The 19,012-nt window shown below is 38.4% G+C and overlaps 1 protein-coding gene across 3 annotated transcripts in view; it reads right to left on the bottom strand.

Moving 5' to 3' along the window:
* The window catches only part of NBAS (NBAS subunit of NRZ tethering complex), a 340,369-nt gene that overhangs the window by 139,581 nt on the left and 181,776 nt on the right, over nucleotides 1–19,012 (bottom strand). For all 3 annotated transcript variants that reach the window (XM_079940671.1, XM_079940670.1, XM_079940672.1), the window contains 4 exons: nucleotides 18,181–18,270; nucleotides 7,586–7,753; nucleotides 4,612–4,725; nucleotides 4,171–4,294 (listed from right to left, as the gene is read on the bottom strand). In XM_079940671.1, coding sequence (XP_079796797.1) covers nucleotides 4,171–4,294; nucleotides 4,612–4,725; nucleotides 7,586–7,753; nucleotides 18,181–18,270 — 496 coding nt within the window. The remainder of the gene's footprint in view (nucleotides 1–4,170; nucleotides 4,295–4,611; nucleotides 4,726–7,585; nucleotides 7,754–18,180; nucleotides 18,271–19,012) is intronic.

The raw sequence follows: 19,012 nt of genomic DNA, 5'->3' as shown, positions 1-19,012 counted from the left end.
GGAAGGGAGTGGGGAGAGACACGATGACTGCCCACACTTCACACCACCCGAACTTTCCCAGCAGCCCTCACTGAGGCTCAATTATTCTTGCAAAGTGGAAATCAAGCCCCCACGTACGGGAAGCTTCTCAGAGTCTGAATCTGTGAGCCATCTGATGCGACGCAGGACAAAATGATCAATGAGGCTCTGAAGTAGACCAGATCCCACGGGGTTTCACTGGAACCCACCAGATGTCAGGCTGGCCACAGACTGGGTCACAGTGATTTTACATTGCCATTTAAGTTTTTTTTTTCTTTTCCCCAAAAAAGGCCTGCCCTACATTTAGCAGTATGTATGAATTTAATTTGCAGTGCTTATTCTCTAACCTTGAATACAATGCATTTTCTAAACAAGTTATACAGCCAAAATCAGATGAAAGCTACGTCTTAAGCCTCCAAGCACTAATTCTCTGCAAAGGAAGTGCCTCTGGAAAGCACTCTATGATAAATTTAATTCCAGAACTAAATTCACAGAGGAAGGCTGCCCATATTATTGATTTGGAAATCATTAGCCATTAAATCATTCATTTAGCTAAATAAATAATGATCAGTTTTCTTCAGCTAGTCTCCATAAAAACCTTTTCATCAACTTTATTAACAAATCCTGAAAACTCAGCTCATGTTGGGAAGTTTAATTTGTACCGTGACCTACTTCTGAACCAAAGTCAGGAGTCCCATTTTTACGATTTTTAATTTGGGTCATTTAACCTATATCATTCATCAGATCTGCTGACTTTCTCACAAATATTTGATATTATAAAATAGCCAGAGATATCTGTCTCAAATATATTAGCATTATCAAGAGAAATCAAACATGTTGATCATTTTGTAATATACAGGAGTATCAAATCACTATGCTGTATACCGGGAACTGACAGTGTTGTAGGTCAATTATACTTCAAAAACAAGCAAACTCATTGAAAAAGAGATCAGATTTGTGGTTACCAGAGGCGGTGGGTAGCGGGACAGAGAATTAGATGAAACTAGTTAAAAAGCAGTACAAACTTCCCCTTATACATAAGTACTAGGAATGCAATGTACAACGTGATTAATATAATCAACACTGCTGTATATTACATAGGAAAGTTATTAAGAGGGTAAATCCTAAGAGTTCTCATCACAAGGAAAATTTTTTTTTATTTTTCCTTTATTTCCTATCTATATGAGATGATGAGTGTTCACTAAACTTATTTTGATAATCATTTCATGACGTATGTAAGTCAGATCATTACACTGTACACCTTAAATTCATACAGTGCTATATATGTCAATTATATTTCAATAAAATTGGAAGTGAATAAAAAGAGATACACCACACATGTCAGGTTCATTCAACTCAGAATGCCATTTAACAGATGCAACAAAAGGCATGCAGGGAAGGGTATGGCCATAGTCTGTTGACTGACTTATTATAAATTTCAAGGGTTAGGAATAAATATCTAAATGTACTTTTTAAAAAAATGAAACATCTAGTATTCTAATGTATCAGACCTATAAGATCACATTTTATTTGTACCTACTTTATAATAAAGTTGCCTGTTTATCTGCAAAAAAAGGAGATATCAAATGTGAGAGTTTATGAAAATGCTTCATAATTTCATAAACCCAAATGTAAATTAAAGGGATGATTTATATTAAAATCACCTCTATATTTAAAAAGTTCCATTCTTAATATACACAGTAGGTACTCTGAAATGTTTTTCCTATTCAACAATATTAGAAAAAAAATTTTTTTTAAATATTTTAATGAACTTGGGTTCTTTCCCATGATGGGATATTAAAATCTGTCAAAAAGGACAATTTGAAGAAACACTGGGGCAGAAAGAAAATCCCTAAAATCCCACTAAAATCTCACAGGCACTACAGTACTAAGAATAGAACACACATCTCTGGGCACTTGGATTCAGATTCACCAAAAGCATAGTCTCAATTCCTGTCCCAATAACTGTCATGCACGTACTGTACCTAGTCTCATCATTGTGAAGAGACACTGATTTTGCACCTATCATATAGAAAACCCTGGTAAAAGTGTTAGAAATAGATATAGCACTCAGGATACGACCCTTAAGCTGAAAAGACCAGACACAGACATAAAAGATACAGGTGGCTTTCTCCAGGCTGCCAGGAAGCAGGTGTGTCAGAGTTTGAAGAACAGACATATGACGGTTGGAAAGAATCTGTTATCTTTCCTGAAACATCCAAAGGGTCTTAACCATGGTTTCACAACTGAATCGCCTGAGGAACTGTAAAAGATATCTGATGTGTTTGGACCCCACTTCAGGGATTCTGAAATAAACGGTCTACATTGGATCCCAGGCTTCAGTATTTCTTAAAAATACCCTAAGTGATTCGAATGTGCAACCAGCATGGACAGCTATGGCAGCAGGCCTTGAAAACAAGGTGAAATCATAATTGGATGGACTGAAGTACGAGATGGCCAATGGCAAGGAAGTCAGTGCAGGGTAGGACTAGCCTTTAGGAAAAGGTGCGCAGACGGGGCCCCATCATCACCACTAAAGAGCAACAATCCAGAGGTGGGACATACAGGCCGTTATGCCCACTGTACAGATAAGGAAACAGAATAATATTCTTCTGCTTGAAACCCCCATAGCATTCAGTAGCAGGTTCATTTAAAATGTTTAACTCAGCACCCGCGTTCCTTCCAGCCAACTGCTGCCTCATTTCTTCACTGGTTGCCCACACTGTCTCTCCCCTCCGGGTATTAGAGTAACACACAAATCCCTGAAAAATCATGATGCCTATCTTCTTTGCTTCTGTGCATCTTCTTCCCTCTACCTAAAATATCCCCCTTCTGCTTCTCCTAACACATCTCCCTCTCAATTTCCCCCTTTTTCATGTACTATACTCTTATTCATCCTTCAAAACTCAGGTCAAATACCACCTGCTCCAGGAAGCCTCTTCACACGCCCTCTTCACTCAGCAGTCATACGTCTGTCATCCCAATGCCTCTTGTGTTTGCCTGTCTTAGCGCTTACACATAAATTTGTCTCCTCACTTGACTGCAAGCCCACTGAAGATAAAAATAGTGTCTTCGGGCTTCCCTGGTGGCGCGGTGGTTGAGAGTCCGCCTGCCGATGCAGGGGACACGGGTTCGTGCCCCGGTCCGGGAAGATCCCACATGCCACGAAGATGCTGGGCCCGTGAGCCATGGCCGCTGAGCCTGAGCTCCGCAACGGGAGAGGCCACAACAGTGAGAGGCCCGCGTACCGCAAAATAAATAAATAAATAAATAAAATTAAAAAATAAAAATAAGTTATAGCATCAGGTTTCTGGGAACATGGCAGTTCTATTCCCCACACACATTTCCCCAAGTTTTATTCCACACAGCAATGTGCTCCATTAAGAGACAGCATCATCCAGGCTCACTGGCAGTTAGATGTAGCCAGCAATAGGTAAGTGGAAGTCCTGGACAGGACTGCCAAGAAAACTGTTTTTCCCACCCCGCTTTCCTCCTTACTGATGCCTGGAATATAGACAAGATAGCTCGAGCCCCAGTAGCCTTTAAATCCTGAGGTACCCACTAAGGATGGTAGAGCAGAGAGAGAGGGAAAATTGAAAAAAAAACAAAAAAAGTCAAGACAATTACCCTGGAACCTTGAAAAGAAGGAGGCTAAAGAGGAAAAAAGTACAAATGGCAAGTTGTCTTTGGTAAACTTGCATACATTTCATTCTTTTCAAAAAATTTCACATGGAAAGATATGTCACCATGCAGAAAAGTCTTAAGATGAAATATACAACTACATTCCATGAAACAAGCACTTAAACATTCTTAACTAATCGATAAAAGCAGGAAAAAAGGAAATATTTATTGAGCACTTTATATCATTCACTATAAGAATCACTTTACATAATTAGCAACCTTAAGATAGGAATTATATCTTATTTACCTTTTAAATCCTCAATTGGTAAGTATCCAGAAAAGAGTAGATACTCCATAAATGATTTAAATCAATGAATAAACAGATGTATAAATGATGGTGTCAAGTTAAGCCATTCAAAATTACTGAAAACGTTATTGTTTTTCCCAACTCTCATTCATTTATACAGTCTCATCTACTATTCTCCTAATATAAGTTACACACTGTTGGGGAACTAGAACCTTCTTTCATACCTTCCGTTGTTGGAAATACTTCTTCTCCTTCAGTTTTAGTCTCTGCCAGTTTCCCAGTTCTCAGCAATACTTCTGCAAAGCTTTCTACCGGGACATGCTGATAGGTGCCATAGGTCACTTCAGACTAGACAAAAGAAGCAGTTACACCATTTGGTAGGGTGTCTTTTTCTCTATAAAGATATTCTTAGAAAACATAATGACAGGAATTTTATCTTCTGGTAACTTGAATTACTGAAGCACATTATTTTATGTAAAATTATAAATAGATTTTAGTCTCATAACATGTTGTATATGAAACAAATCACATAAAACCAATGAACAACATGAGTAAGAACAAAGCAAAAGAAGTACATTTTAGGAAAATTGTAAGTTTTGTTCATTGTAAAATGCCCACAACACCATGACAGCTAAATCCGTGTTCTTAGGCACACTGTACCTTACCTCTACAACAAAGGGATTGGAGATGACAGATTCGTAAAAAGGATGACAGCCTTGTTTTTCTAGGCCTTCATTGGCTCTGGTTCCAATTCGATAAGCACCACCAAATTCTTGTCCCTAAACAGAACAAAGTGAAGAACACTGGATAAAAAGAAAGAGACCTGGGAGGGGAGGTGGAGGAGGAAAGGAAGGAAGACAGAACAAACAGATTTCAGGAGAAACGCATCAATGTGCATGTGTGATCCAAAGAGAGAGTGTCAGAGTGACACCGATATCCAGCGGAGAATGTGAGAATAATCACCATATTCTAAGCGCAGCACTTCAACCTTACCCTGAAGGGCCTTTTGATTTTCCTGGTCACTTTGATATCACTGAATCAGAAACATCGAAGCAATCGGTGTTACACACATGGCCAACATTCTATACAACAGTCAGAATAACCTTTCCAGAACATCATTCTGTGCATACTGTTCCCTTGCTCCCAAATCCTTCAGTAGCTCTGAATAACGCAGTCAACAGTATTCAATCTCAACTGCAGAGAATAACATTCAAACTTATTAAATGTTAATTAGCTTTAAAGACTAACTCTCCACACCAACTAAACCATCTACTTTATGCATCCTACCGGCCACTATACCTTTCTTCCATTATGAGGGTAATGGTCCATGCTGACTGCCCACCTCTCCTTCCAGGCCCACCTCAGACCGCACCTGCTGAAACCGCACCAGATGGAGACAAGGTACGACTGGGCCCCCTGCATCACTCCCACCTCGTCCACAACTACAACCCACACAGATGCCTTCATAAGACTGGTCATCAGTATTCCTCATTAGCAGTATTATAGTATCCCTACCATGGTTAACTGTCTTTATGTTTTGCTCTCCTCAAATAGATTGTAAAGAGCCCCTTATTGGAAAGCCAAGTAGAAGATATTCACCCATTCCTCCAAAGTTTATTAAGCACTTACTTTAGGCCAAGCATAGCCTCCGGAAACAACCAAGGTCCTGCTGCAAATGATGTTAGAAGTTACAACTGACACTTACTAGAAACTATACATTAGGCACAGTATCCAACACCTCATCTGAGACATAGACCCTCAAAACTCCCCAACAGGTGAGACAGAAAAGTAACCCTAACCATAATCCAGTGTGATACATGAAACGAAGAAAGATGCACAGACTTAACCCAAAGTCAAGCCCACTGCATGTCAGTAAGTGGTTTCTTCTGGGCGATCATCCTTAGTTCTCTTTCCTGCATATCCCACATTCAGACCATCATCAGGTCCACAAAATACATCCCTCAACCAAACACTTCCCACTTCCTTCATGGCTACCCTAATCCAAACCACCAACATCTCTCACCTGGAGTCCTGGAAGAGAGATCCATCTTTTTGCTTCACTCCTGACTCACTACTGATGGCTCTCTACACAGAAGTTAAATAGACTTATGAAAAGTAAAGTTGGATCACACAACAGCATTGTCTGAATTTTCCAACAGCTCTCCATGCTGCTGAGAATAAAACGTGTAGTCCTTATCGCAGTCTATGGAAGGCTTTGCATGGTGGGCCTCTTCACCACCTCTCTGATCTCATCTCCTACCATTCTCCCCACTCATCACTCTGCTCCCCCTTACTTTGGCCTCCTTTCTGTCTGCAAAGATGTCAAGCACATTCCTGCAAAACGTACTTGCCCTACTTGGCTCAATCAGCTTTCTGCTCAGAGTGATTCCTCTTCTGAGAAACTAACTTCCCTAATCAGAACTTCACTCCCCCGGGTATCACTCACTATTCCCTTACCTTGCTTAATGTTATCTTCATAGTACTTATTACCACCTGCCATTTCATTATTATACAAATATTGCTATCGGTTGGTTTCTTTGTCTCCTCCACTGGGATACAGGTTACACAAGGGAAGGGAATTAGACTGAAGGATTTCCCCACTCTTTTCCCAGTGATGAGCACATTATCTGACACATGGAAAATGCCTGTATTTGCAGAATTAATTAATAAATAAGATACTCAAATGTTCAGGGTGCATTTATAAAAAGGCACGTTTCTTTTTCCTCTTAGTTTTCCAGTGAGAGATTAAAGGATGGATGGCAGTGTGAGAATGCAGAGAAGACAGCAGGGACACAGTGGGTTAAGATGTCACAGAAAACAAACTCAATTGTTCTACTGCTTGTCTTGACCTCTACTTGCAGAATACGTGAAAGAATCGGTTAAACCATTCTCTTTACCTGAAGGCCCTACTAAAGACTGAATGTTTGTGCCCCCCGCCCCAAATTCATATGTTGAAATCCTAACCCCAGTGTAATAGTATTAAGAGGTGGGGCCTTTGGTAGGCGATTCGGTCCCGATGGCAGAACCCTTGGGAATGAGATTAATGCCCTTATAAAAGAGACTCCAGAGAAGTCCCTCACCCCTTTTGCCGTGTGAGGACACAGCAAATAGATGGCGGTCTATGAACCAGGAAGCAGGCCTGCATCAAATACTAAATCTGCCAGCGCCTTGATCTTGGACTCCCCAGTTTCCAGAACTGTGAGAAATAACTGTCTGCTGCTTAAACCACCCAGTCTACGATATTTTTGTTACAGCAGCTCGAGAGAACTAAGACAGCCCCCAGGCTGGCTCCTAGCACTTCTCTTCCACTACTGGCCTATAGAAAAATAGCAAAAGAGAGAGAGCCTTGATAAACATCATTTTCCTTTTCATCCCAGTAAACTTCAATTCTGACACATAAACCAAGCCGTACTTAAATCCGTATTGCTGTCTTTTGCAAATATTGTATGGTAGTATATTACATTCCATAAAATCAATTACTCATTCCCTATCTGATGCGAGGCCTAGATTTCTTAAGAGATTATTTTAATAATCCAAAGAAGATAAAGCTGTAACAACAGTGAAACCAACTGAAGAGCATGCTAATGAACTGATATAAACCACACCAATTGAATTAAAAAATCAAGATGCATTGCTTACTTGAAGGGGTCGAAGGTAAGTCAATGACTTCTTCCACCACTGCCCATCGCTGACGGCCTGCAGCACAGCCCTGGTGGTGGTCGTGGTGTTGGAAAGGACTTTCATGGTGGTAGCAGTGGTCCAATGGAACAGGTCAGCTGAGTTGCTGCCTGGGACACTTACTTCATCCTATGTTAAAAAAAAAAGAAAACGGCAAGAGCAAAAACGTGGGAAGTCACAAGAACAGAGCAGAGAGTGATAATGTGACTACTTAAAATTATCAGACATGAAGACACATAGATCTACAAATCCATCTTTGCCAGTAACAAAAAAATGTGAAACAAAGCACGATTAGCACATTGTACCTCCTCGAATCATTTACAAAAGAAAGTTCAGTGAAGGAAAATACATCTTAGTGCATTAGTCAAAGAAATATTTATAAGGCAAAGAATGGGTTCATCATTTTTTTACCAACATAATATCCTCCAATGAGATACTCATGCTTGTTTCTTTGACAAGACATGTTAAAGTATTTATTATTTAGATTAATTAAGAAATATTCATTTGAACAATGCTACCGTGACCCAGACAAACTTAGAAGATTCAGATGATCCACCCTTAAATGTGGAAAGGTATTTTGTCTATCACGTAAACAAGTGGATCATTATTAGTATTTAAAAGGTTTATAATGTGGAACCTCCTGCCAATCTTGAAGCAATCAGCTAGAATTCGAACTCTCCATTTACTAACCCAAGAGATTCCATGTGGAGAAAAATGCCAACACATTAACATCTGTTTAAACAGAAATGACAGCAACTACATCTGCTTTTGATCAAAGAAAGATAAATTTGTTCTACAAAAGCCAAGTTTTTGGTTTAGTATCTGTCTATTCCTACTTATTTTTTCTGTCGTATCCCAGTTAAAGGAAAGAAAAATTAAGGTCTAGTCTTGCAATTTAAATAGCTTTCTTGTCAATAATAGAAGAATAGTTTAATTTGGCTATTTAGGTTTATATCACATCATTCATTAATATGTTATTTAAGTAATAAAAAATGATAAATCATGTAATCACTCAATAATTACCAAGACATCATCACACAAACACTTAGGACAAATTCACCATTTTAGACCAACCTGACAGTTGCTATATCTGGTTGGTAGAATTATGGCCCCCCAAAAATGTCTATATCCTAATCCCTGGAACCTGCAAGTATATTACATTACATGGCAAAGGGCCTCTGCAGATATGATTAAGAACACAGACCTTGAGGTGAAGAGATAATCTTGAATTATCTGAGTGGAACTAACCTAATCACGTGAGCCTTTAAGGCAGAGAACCTTTCCCAGCTAGGGTCACAGAGATGCCATGGGGGGAAGAGGCAGGAGAGATGTGAAGCATGAGGGGATTCAACCCGTCATTGCTGGCGTTGAAGATGGAGCGAGGGGGCCATAAGCTAAAGAATGCAAGAAGCATCTAGAAGCTGAGAAGAAACTTCAGGTAACAGACAGCAAGGCAATGAGGACCTCAGTCTTACAAACACAAGGAATGAAATTCTGTCAACAACATGAATGAGCATGGAAACAAATTCTCCTCTAGAGCCTCCAGAAAACAACACGGCCCTGCCGGCACCTTGATTTTGGCTGAGACTCTAAGCAGAAACCCACCCAAGCCTGCCCGCTTTCTGTCCTACGGAAATGATAAGGAATCAATGTGCATTGTTTTACAGCTGCTAAATTATAGTAATATATTATAGCAGCAAAAGCAAATGACTACATCATGTTAGGATCCTTAATAATTTCTAGAAAAGCATCTGAATTTTATTCTTACTGCTAATGTATTTAAGCTGTATTAACCAATACTTACAGTTTACCTACTTTGCTGTTGGTTAAGTTTTCTCAAAAGATTTTCTAATTTTTTAACATGAAAAAGAATTGTGTCCCAGCACTAGAAGAAATGATAGTTATGTGATGCAACAGAGGTGTCAGCTAATGCTACAATGGCAACTATACTGCAATATTAATATATCAAATCAATGTATTACACACCTTAAGCTTACACAATAATGTATGTCGAGTGTATCTCAATTAAAAAAATTTTTTTAAACCTCTGTTTCCCATGACCACTTTTGGTGACACAGCAGGCTATAAAACAATTACTCCATTTCATAAAATAAACCTAAAATTTACTCTGTTCATATGGACTGGCTAACTCAAGACAGAAAGTTTCAAACATGGAAACCGAAAAGTTTGTTTCAGAAGATAAATGAAATTCCAATGCACAGAAATGTACATGATAAAAGGATTTTCTGTGAGAGATTCCTCCCTTATAAGAATTATAAAAGAGAAAGTAAAATAAAAGGCTCATTTAGACTGCAGAAGAAGCATTTAATTTGGGGCCAGTCTACCAAGATTATAGTGTAACCAGAGGCATTAATGAGGAAAGCAGTTTTCTTTCAACTCCATGTAACAGGGAAAGCAAAAAGAGGTTAGGCAAAATCTACTCCTGAAATGATTCCTACTGGCAGTTTTTATATTCATAGTTGCACACTGCTAATTAATTTACAGTGTATAACAGCAGAAACAGATCAATCCCCCAAACCAAGTCAACAACTCCCAGCATAAAATTTAACATGAAATCTCATTAATGTCAAGTGTTACACAGCTCAAAGGTTAACCTCCTAAGCACTAATAATATTTTTCAAGTCCTACAATAGACAACATAACCAAACAGGTTCACAAGAACAAGGACAGTTCCATACATCGAGCGTGGCTTACAGAAACAATTCTCGTTGATCAATTACTATAGTAATCTATTTAGGAGCTGCTCTCTCTGGTATCTGGTAATTTGAGGGTTCATTTCTGGGAAACCTGTTTGCCAACTGAGAACTGAGCTGGTGGTACCCATAACCTAGGTAAGGATCCCAAATAGAGTTCAGACTCAGCTCAGCCCCTACCCTCTCTACTCCAACATATCTGCAAATAATCCAAAGTACTTCCCTGCACCTAACATTTACTTACAGCAAATTTCACCCTGAATTCGAAATATTAAGAATGCAACCCTTATTACTGGTGATACTACTTCTGGAACTATTTATGAGAAGAAGCAGTAGAAAAATACCCCGTGTTGTAAATCACTCTAAAGTCTGACTCTGCTTCAGTTCATCTGCTAATTAACAGGCCAGGCTACAATTTAGACGTTCTCATCTTTGGGAGTCATAGCCCCCTATACATTTCTAATGAAAGCTATAACTGCTTTCCCCAGAAAACTGAATGCACATGCATGTGTACATACATGAACACACAAAGCCACAAACAGACATATACTAACACAACAAATTTGACACACTATTTCAGGGGCTTTAGGGACTGAATCCTTTTTGAATCTTCTAGCATTCTTGGATCCAGATGAAGAGAACTGTAGTTAGGAAAAACAGAGGTATATGGAGTATATTTTTATTTTCTTTTTCCATGCCCAATTTTTTAATCAGCACTTACACAAAGTTATGGAGGACAGACCACAAGAAACAGGAAACTGTCTCTCTCAGGAGCCCATTTCTCCCATTTTATCCCAGGGCAATACTAGCATGAATATGCCAAGATGTGTACATAAAATGCTCAGTGCAGTTCAGTCCAAAATAAAGGAAAACTGGGCACAATCCAAAAGTTGAAAAGCAAAGGAAAAGATAAATAAATCATGGTACATACATATCCAGTGACCACTGTTACACCATGACATAAATGGTCTATATGCAATGACGAGGGCAGATGTCCGTGACACATATCATTATATGAAAAAAAGCAAGCTTCAAAATAATATATGCAGTACAAATCCATTTTAGTTTAAAAAATAAAATAATAGTCCTCCAGGAGACAGAGGAGAGCTATATAGAAAATCTGTCTATGCTCAGAAAGAGTCTGGAAAGATATATATAAACTTTAAAATGTTTACCTCTGAGCAGTGGGATACATAGAACGGGGAGAGAGAAAGAACTGAGAGAGAAGAAAGAGAGCTTACATATCAATGTATTATTGTTTATTTTTATATTTCAAAAAAATCAGAAAGACCAAAGTTACCACAAATATACATGTACATCTTATCAAAAATTAACAAATGTCAGTATTTTTTCATAAGTGTTTCACATATCTTTTTTTTTCTACTTTCAAGAAATAAAGTATGCCAGATTATACTGATTATCTGAACTCCTATATTATCTGAATTCCTAACAATCCCTATAAGCGGATTGTTAAAATAGAAGCCTGTACTATATTTGTAATTAAAGAAAACATTACACATTCCAGTCAAGATGGAGTCATGAATTATGCTGAAATATGTTCACCATGCTCCAAAATACTGAGAATAATAGAAAGAAGAGGCAAAAGACACTCAACTTTATAGAGTTCAACACTTGGGGCCTCAAAATTCAGATGCTGGCAATGGCCGCCAGGCCCTCCTCCTCAGAGAAGAACTGGGAATTAAAAGGATTCCCTGTAAGACGGAGAACTTCATCCTGGCTCACTGCCTGGGGTTATGCATTTATGTTTATTTCATGAAGCTGTGGGCCGATGGAGGCAGAGAACTTGAATCAGAGCCCAAAAGAACTGGGCAAAACCATCACTGGCTCCACGTCTGTATTTCTCACATCCTCACTAGTACAGCGGGAGGGAGTCCCAAGTGAAAAGCTACTCTAGGATGTGGTTCTGGACTGAAGCACCAAGGGATTAGATAAGAGGAAACCACAGAATCCTTAAGGAGGGTCTAGGGAAATAAAGATTAAACTGAATGAGGACTTCCCTGGCGGTCCAGTGGTTAAGACTCATTGATTCCACTGCAGGGGGACACGGGTTCAATCTCTGGTGAGGGAACTAAGATCTCACATGCCGCGCTGCATGGCCAAAAAAAATTAAACTGAATGGTAGGGCTCAAAACAAGCTTGCAAACCAAAATTTCAAAACATCTGGAAAAATGAAAATTACTAAGGCAATAATTTTAACAAAAATCCACTTCAGATGAAATCATTTTAAACTTCATAATATTAATGTGTACCTTTTGCAATATAAGATTGAAAATCCTTTAAGAAAGAACAAGATGTCACATAAAAGAAAAAACAAATATGATGCGATCAAGTCCATTTTTGTTTATGATATGAGGTAAAGTTCTAACTCATCTTTCTGTATGTTGGATATTCCTCAAGCCTATACTTTGACCTCATACAAAAAATGGTTCATTATTACTTATTTATCAATAAATATAAAAGCTAAAACTATAAAACTCTTAGGAAAAAAGCACAGGAGTAAATCTTCACAACCTTAAGTTAGGCACAGATTTCTTAGATACAACACCAAAAGCACAAGCAATAAAAGAAAATGTTAATAAACTGGACTTCAGCAATATTAAAAGCTTTTGCACTTCAAAAGTCACCGTTAAGAAAGTCAGAAGTCACCGTTAAAGTAAAAAGTCAAACCACACACTGAGAGAAAAATATTTTCAAATCACACGTCCAACAGCTTGTATCCAAGAGTTTAAAAACAACAGCAAAAACTCTTACGACTTAGTAAGGAGATGACAAATAACACAGTTAAAAAATGGGGAATATATTTATAGCCATTTCACCAAAGAAGATATAGAAATGGCCAATAAGCACATGAAAATATGCTCATTATCATTAGTTATTTGGAAACACATACCAAAATGATAATGAGATACCACACACACCTACAAGAGTTGCTTTAAGCAAAAAGCCAGTCGAGAATGTTAGCAAGGATACGAAGAAACTGGAACCTTAATACTTCCTGGTGCAGCCACTTTGGAAAACAATTTGGCAATTTCTTCCAATATTTAACACATATACACCATACAATCCTTCAGTTCCACTCCCAGATACCTACATGAGAAATCAAAACATATTTCCATACAAAGACTTGTATACCGGTGTTCACAGCAGCATTATTCATGATAGCTAAAGAGTGCAAACAACTTAAACGTCCATCAACTGCTGAAGGGGAAAAGAAAGGGTTGTCCGTGGTACTGAAATACAACTGTCATTTGCTTGTTTTTATTTCAGTATTTCTAAAGAATCCATTTATAAATTCAAAATAGCTGTATGCTTAGCCCATGCCTCAATTCTAAACATTAATTAGTCCACTTGTATAAATCTGTAGCCACTTAAGATGTTCATAACAAGAATTCCCACAGTGAAAATGATTTTTTAATGGGAACCTTGTATATTAACCATTTCCAACTCTAATTAGATTTATCTGGGGAAAACACTATTGGCTACGTGATATAACTAATATTAACTAAACAAAATGTTAATACACTCTAAGTGGTGGAATACTGTTACACCTAAAAAAAACATAATGACCAACATTAATAAGAAACTAGAAATCTTTGATTTGGTAGTTATTCACAAATTATGTACTTTGTTCTATTTAAAAGCAAATATCTTGTTCACCGGGACAACAGCCAATACCTTAGAACTTGTATGCTCCACTTGTACTAATGCAAATGCAACAGAACAGCACTTAACATCTTTTCTTTGCTTGAATACTTAAGTAAAAATCATTATTTTCACAACTGAGTAATGAAAGTCTTGGGCATTAAGCAGATTACATATACAGTCAGCTCTCATTTATGAGTTATAATTTAATGTGGTTATTACATCTACTGTTAATGTGTAACACACGGCATCTTACGGCTAAGCACTGCAGTTCAGTCTAATAATAGTAGCTATAATATTCTGAAATGTGCTTCATGAATCAAAGCCATCATGTGTTCACTGAGGGCTTGGATTAGCGCTTCATGAGACCTAGATCTATTACAGCTTGTTGGAAGAGGAAAAAGGAAGACCGGAAAGCTTTTAAGGAGCTGAAAAAAAAAAAAAAAAAAAAGACCAAAACAGACAATCATTTTGGAAGAATTCCTTTTCCTCGCTAAATGGACCCTGTGGAGGACTGCTGGAGGTCTCCTACATTTACTGAAGAAATCTTAATGGAGCAGTATGTGCCCACTTTTGGTGACACAGCAGGCTCTATTCCAAAGAGGCTACCAACGGGCCGGGCTGACACTTTCTAATTCATCAGAGAAGCAGAAAATAGGAAACCCAAAAGCCACAAAAGGCTTTTCATGGATTCTATAAAGAAGGATGGGGATTCAGAATAAGCTTATGGAGCTGAACTCAGCAAAAAATGGTGCAATTCTCTACTAAACAGAGAAATGATACTGCCCCTTACAGTGGCCGAAATACAACAGGACCTCAATAGCAACCAGAGCACACACGTATGAGTTAAACTGGAAATCCCCTATATTTTTAGGCTAAAATCTACTTTCTAATTTATTTTTACCACACACTAATCTTTTTGCAGTGGGAGTTTCCAAATTAGCTTTACTAAACATTTACGAGGCAGTCACTCTGTGACAAGCAGTCCATGGAGAGAGCACAAAGGTAAATGACATGCTTCCAGTTGCCGCACAGACCAAACCGTACCACACACGTGCTGATACGATGATGCAAGATGCTTGGGGGATACGGGAGAGGGAACAATGGGGACTCAAGGAAAGCTTGATTAAGAAAACGACAGCTTAGATGGGATCAGGAGGGCAGGAAGATGACAAGAGCACAAGACAAGAAGGGCAGGACAGGCAAAGAGCCCTAGATAACACCAAAGCTGCGAGAGAGCCTACTCAGAGAATGGGGTAACTTCAGCGTGACTGGAACACAGCACGTGTTTGGAAGGCACGAAGAGAGAGGAGGCTGTGGAGACAGTGGGTGATACGGCTGAATAAGTGGGGAAGGATCAGGGGTTCAAAAGGTACAAAAATGGGGATAAAGATCTCATGAAAAGCAGGTCTTCCATTGGACCTTGAAAAATAGTAAAATTTGCCAACTCCCCAATATAAGAACTGTTTTGAATCTCATGGAGAAAACACCATAGAATTTAACGTGCTTTCATATCCAATAAGAGAAAACCGAACAGAAACTAATCAATACAACAAGTCAAAACACGCCAAAGGACAAAATACACCTATACCATTCCAGGTCCCTGGAAAATGCTATGACTTCCCTTCAAAGACAGTGTAACAACAGTAACCAAAAAAAGCATCTGCAGTGTTGACTGCAGAACACAATCCTCCTCTGAATATCTCACCTTCTAGAACTGTGATGTCCAATCTGGTACCCAGTAGCCTGTGTGGCTAGTAAAATTAACATAAATAAAATCAAACAAAATTTAAAATTTGATTCCTTAGTTGCACGACCTTTATTCCATGTACTCAATAGCTACATGTGACTAGTGGCTACCACACTGGACGGTGGAGATACAGAATATTTCCCTCACTGTAGAAAATTCTATTGGTCAGTGCTCTCCTGGAGTCATCACTACAGGAGGAATAGGAGAAAAACCCTTAAGGGCCAAAAATCACATTACAAACTTCTTTGACATCCTGAGATCACTTAGCACTGAACTGGGGATACACATGTGTATTCAATAAATGTTTGTCAAACTGAATTTTAGTATAAAAGAAAGAATTATGGAAATGAAGTAATTGTACATATTCCACTGTAGGCAAAGCTAACTACTCCTTAACTCTATTAATAAATTCCACAATTGAAGCTTTGTACCAGAGTCCTAAAAGTAACTACACAGTATACAACTACAGATGAGTTCAGCAAGATGAATACAGCCACTTTATAAAGAAGATGTGGTGTGTACACATACACACACACACACACACAATGGATACTACTCAGTCATAAAAAGGAATGGAATTCTGCCATTTGCAACAACATGGATGGACTTGGAGGGCATTATGCTAAATGAAATAAGTCAGAGAAGGACAAATACTGCATGGTATCACTTATATGTGGAATCTGAAAAATACAACAAACTAATAAATATAACAAAAAGGAAACAGACTCACAGGTATAGAGAAAAAACTAGTGGTTACGAGTGAGGAGAGAGCAGAGGGAGGGGAATATAGAGGTAATGGATTAAGAGGTACTAACTATTAGGTATAAAATAAATAAGCTACAAAGATATATTGTATAGCACTGGGAGTATAGCCAATATTTAATAATAACTATAAATAGAGTATAACCTTTAAAAATTGTGAATCACTATTTTTTGCCTTATATTACATAATATTGTACATCAACTATATCTCAAAAAAATTTAAAAATTAAAAATAAAATCAATGTATGGAAATATAAGGCAAACAAACAAAAAACACAAAGACAAAAAAAAGGAGATTAAGTGTAGCTCACTTATCGCAACAGATGTCTTCCAAAATAGTTACTAGAAAAATGAATGACATTCTACACTTTGAAAGTGAAGCTTACCATTTAAAGGAATCCTGTGGGAACCAATCTATAAAGAGGATTATCACCTCTAAATTTATCTAGTTAGAATATTAGAAATAGCTACTGTCTTTGACCTAAAAAAGTGCCAATCCTATGTTGCTACAAATAGTCATAAAAAGTTAAATTCCATAGAGCAAAGGCTGACCCACAAGAGGGAGGTCTCAGTGAGTACATGCTTCCTCCTTCCTCTCCCAGGGTGAACTCTCCTGAGGCTCATACTTGCTTAATGGGTCCAGACAAGTTTTATTCATAAGAATTTCAATGAGGAAAGGGAAAAGGGATTAAAATTCAATTAAAATGGACAAGAGAACTGAATAGGAACCTCACTAAAGAGGACCTCTCCTGAGATAAGCCCATCTCATTAGTAATCAGGAAAATGCAGATCAAATCACAAAAAGCCATCACTGAACACTTAAGAAAGAGAACAGGCAAAACTGAGAAAACCACCCGTGCCAAGTGCTGGACTGGAGCAAACGGCAACCCAGACACTGCCGTTGGGAGTGCAACGGTGAAACCCCTTTAGAGACTTATTTGGGATTATCGACTGAGGTTGAACGTACACATTTATCTAATAACGCAGACTTCCAGCGCTAGGTAGGTCCATGCCAGAGAGAAAGGTCTGCACGTGTGCACTAGAAACACGTACAGAATGATGACGCAGCATTATTTTTAGTAACCAAAATGGAAAACAAACCAATGTCAGTCAACATTAGAAAGGATAAACTGGAATATATGCATATAGCAATAAATTTCTATACAGCAGTAACAATGAGTCAACTACAACACATATAATAGCATGGACGGATCTCACAGACATAATATTGAGTGTAACTATTTCCATAAAGTACAAAAACAGGTAAAATTAAACTATCATACTGGGAGGGGTGTGATAGGTTTTAAAGTTGTTTTAAAACAAGAACAAAACACACATGGATCTAGTTATTGGGATGAGTCAGGATCTCTGGAAGGAGAGAGATTAGAAGGGCGTGAAGGGGACCTGTGGAAGGCCTGTCATGAGCTATTTCTTCATCTGTGTGATGGTTTCATGGATGTTTTCTTTATGATACTTTATGATACTTGGACATCTTTGTTTTGTGTATTTTTCTATATGTTATATTTCACACACAAAAAAAGTTTAAAAGAACAGTCTTCACACACACACACACACACACACACACACACACACACACACACAGTAGGGTGACTGTTTCATTCCTCTCACAACCACCTTTCACACTGCCCCCTCTCACCCTGACTCACCTCTTGTAGCACTTTACTCATCAATGGTGACACACTGATAGTCTCTCCTCCTTCTGGATGGATTTGGAAATTCACTCTTTGATAAAGAATCTGAAAAAAGAACAACTGTTTTTAAATTTGCCTCATTTTACAATGTAGGCTTTAAATTTAAAAAGTACTCTTTTGAGGAAAAAAAAAAACCAAAAACACTATTTCCTAATGACTACTTTGTGGTAACAGGCTTACTGTGGGACTTCATGAACACCTTCACAAGGATGCAACCACAGTTTCAGGATCAGAATCAAGTGTGAAAAACCTGATATACAATGTAATAAGTGACCATGAGATGAAAATGTGATTTCCAGAATCTCTTCACATATATATATATATATATATATATATTTTTTTTTTTTTTTTTTTTTTTTTTTTTTGCGGTACGCGGGCCTCTCACTGCTGTGGCCTCTCTCGTTGCGGAACACAGGCTCCGGACGCGCAGGCTCAGCGGCCATGGCTCACGGGCCCAGCCGCTCCGCGGCATGTGGGATCTTCCCGGACCGGGGCACGAAACCGCGTCCCCCGCATCGGCAGGCGGACTCTCAACCACTGCGCCACCAGGGAAGCCCTCTTCACATATTTAACAGTACCGTATTTCCATACCAGAGCACCATCCTCCCTGACACAGATTTAGCCTGTGAATTTTAGGAAATTCAGCTTCTCTCTAGCCAAAGCCCATATCCTGCCATTTCCAAAGGACTTCTAAGGGGATGGTACCATCACTGGTTTTAACTCACATGGTTTCAAGTATATTGCACAGGACCACTTCTTACATGTTTTATTCTTGACAGCACTAACT

This window comes from Stenella coeruleoalba (assembly GCF_951394435.1).
Source record: "Stenella coeruleoalba genome assembly, chromosome: 13".
Classification (NCBI taxonomy): Eukaryota; Metazoa; Chordata; class Mammalia; order Artiodactyla; family Delphinidae; genus Stenella; species Stenella coeruleoalba.
Note: the sequence above shows the minus strand (reverse complement) of the source record. Positions and strands in the feature narration are given on the sequence as shown.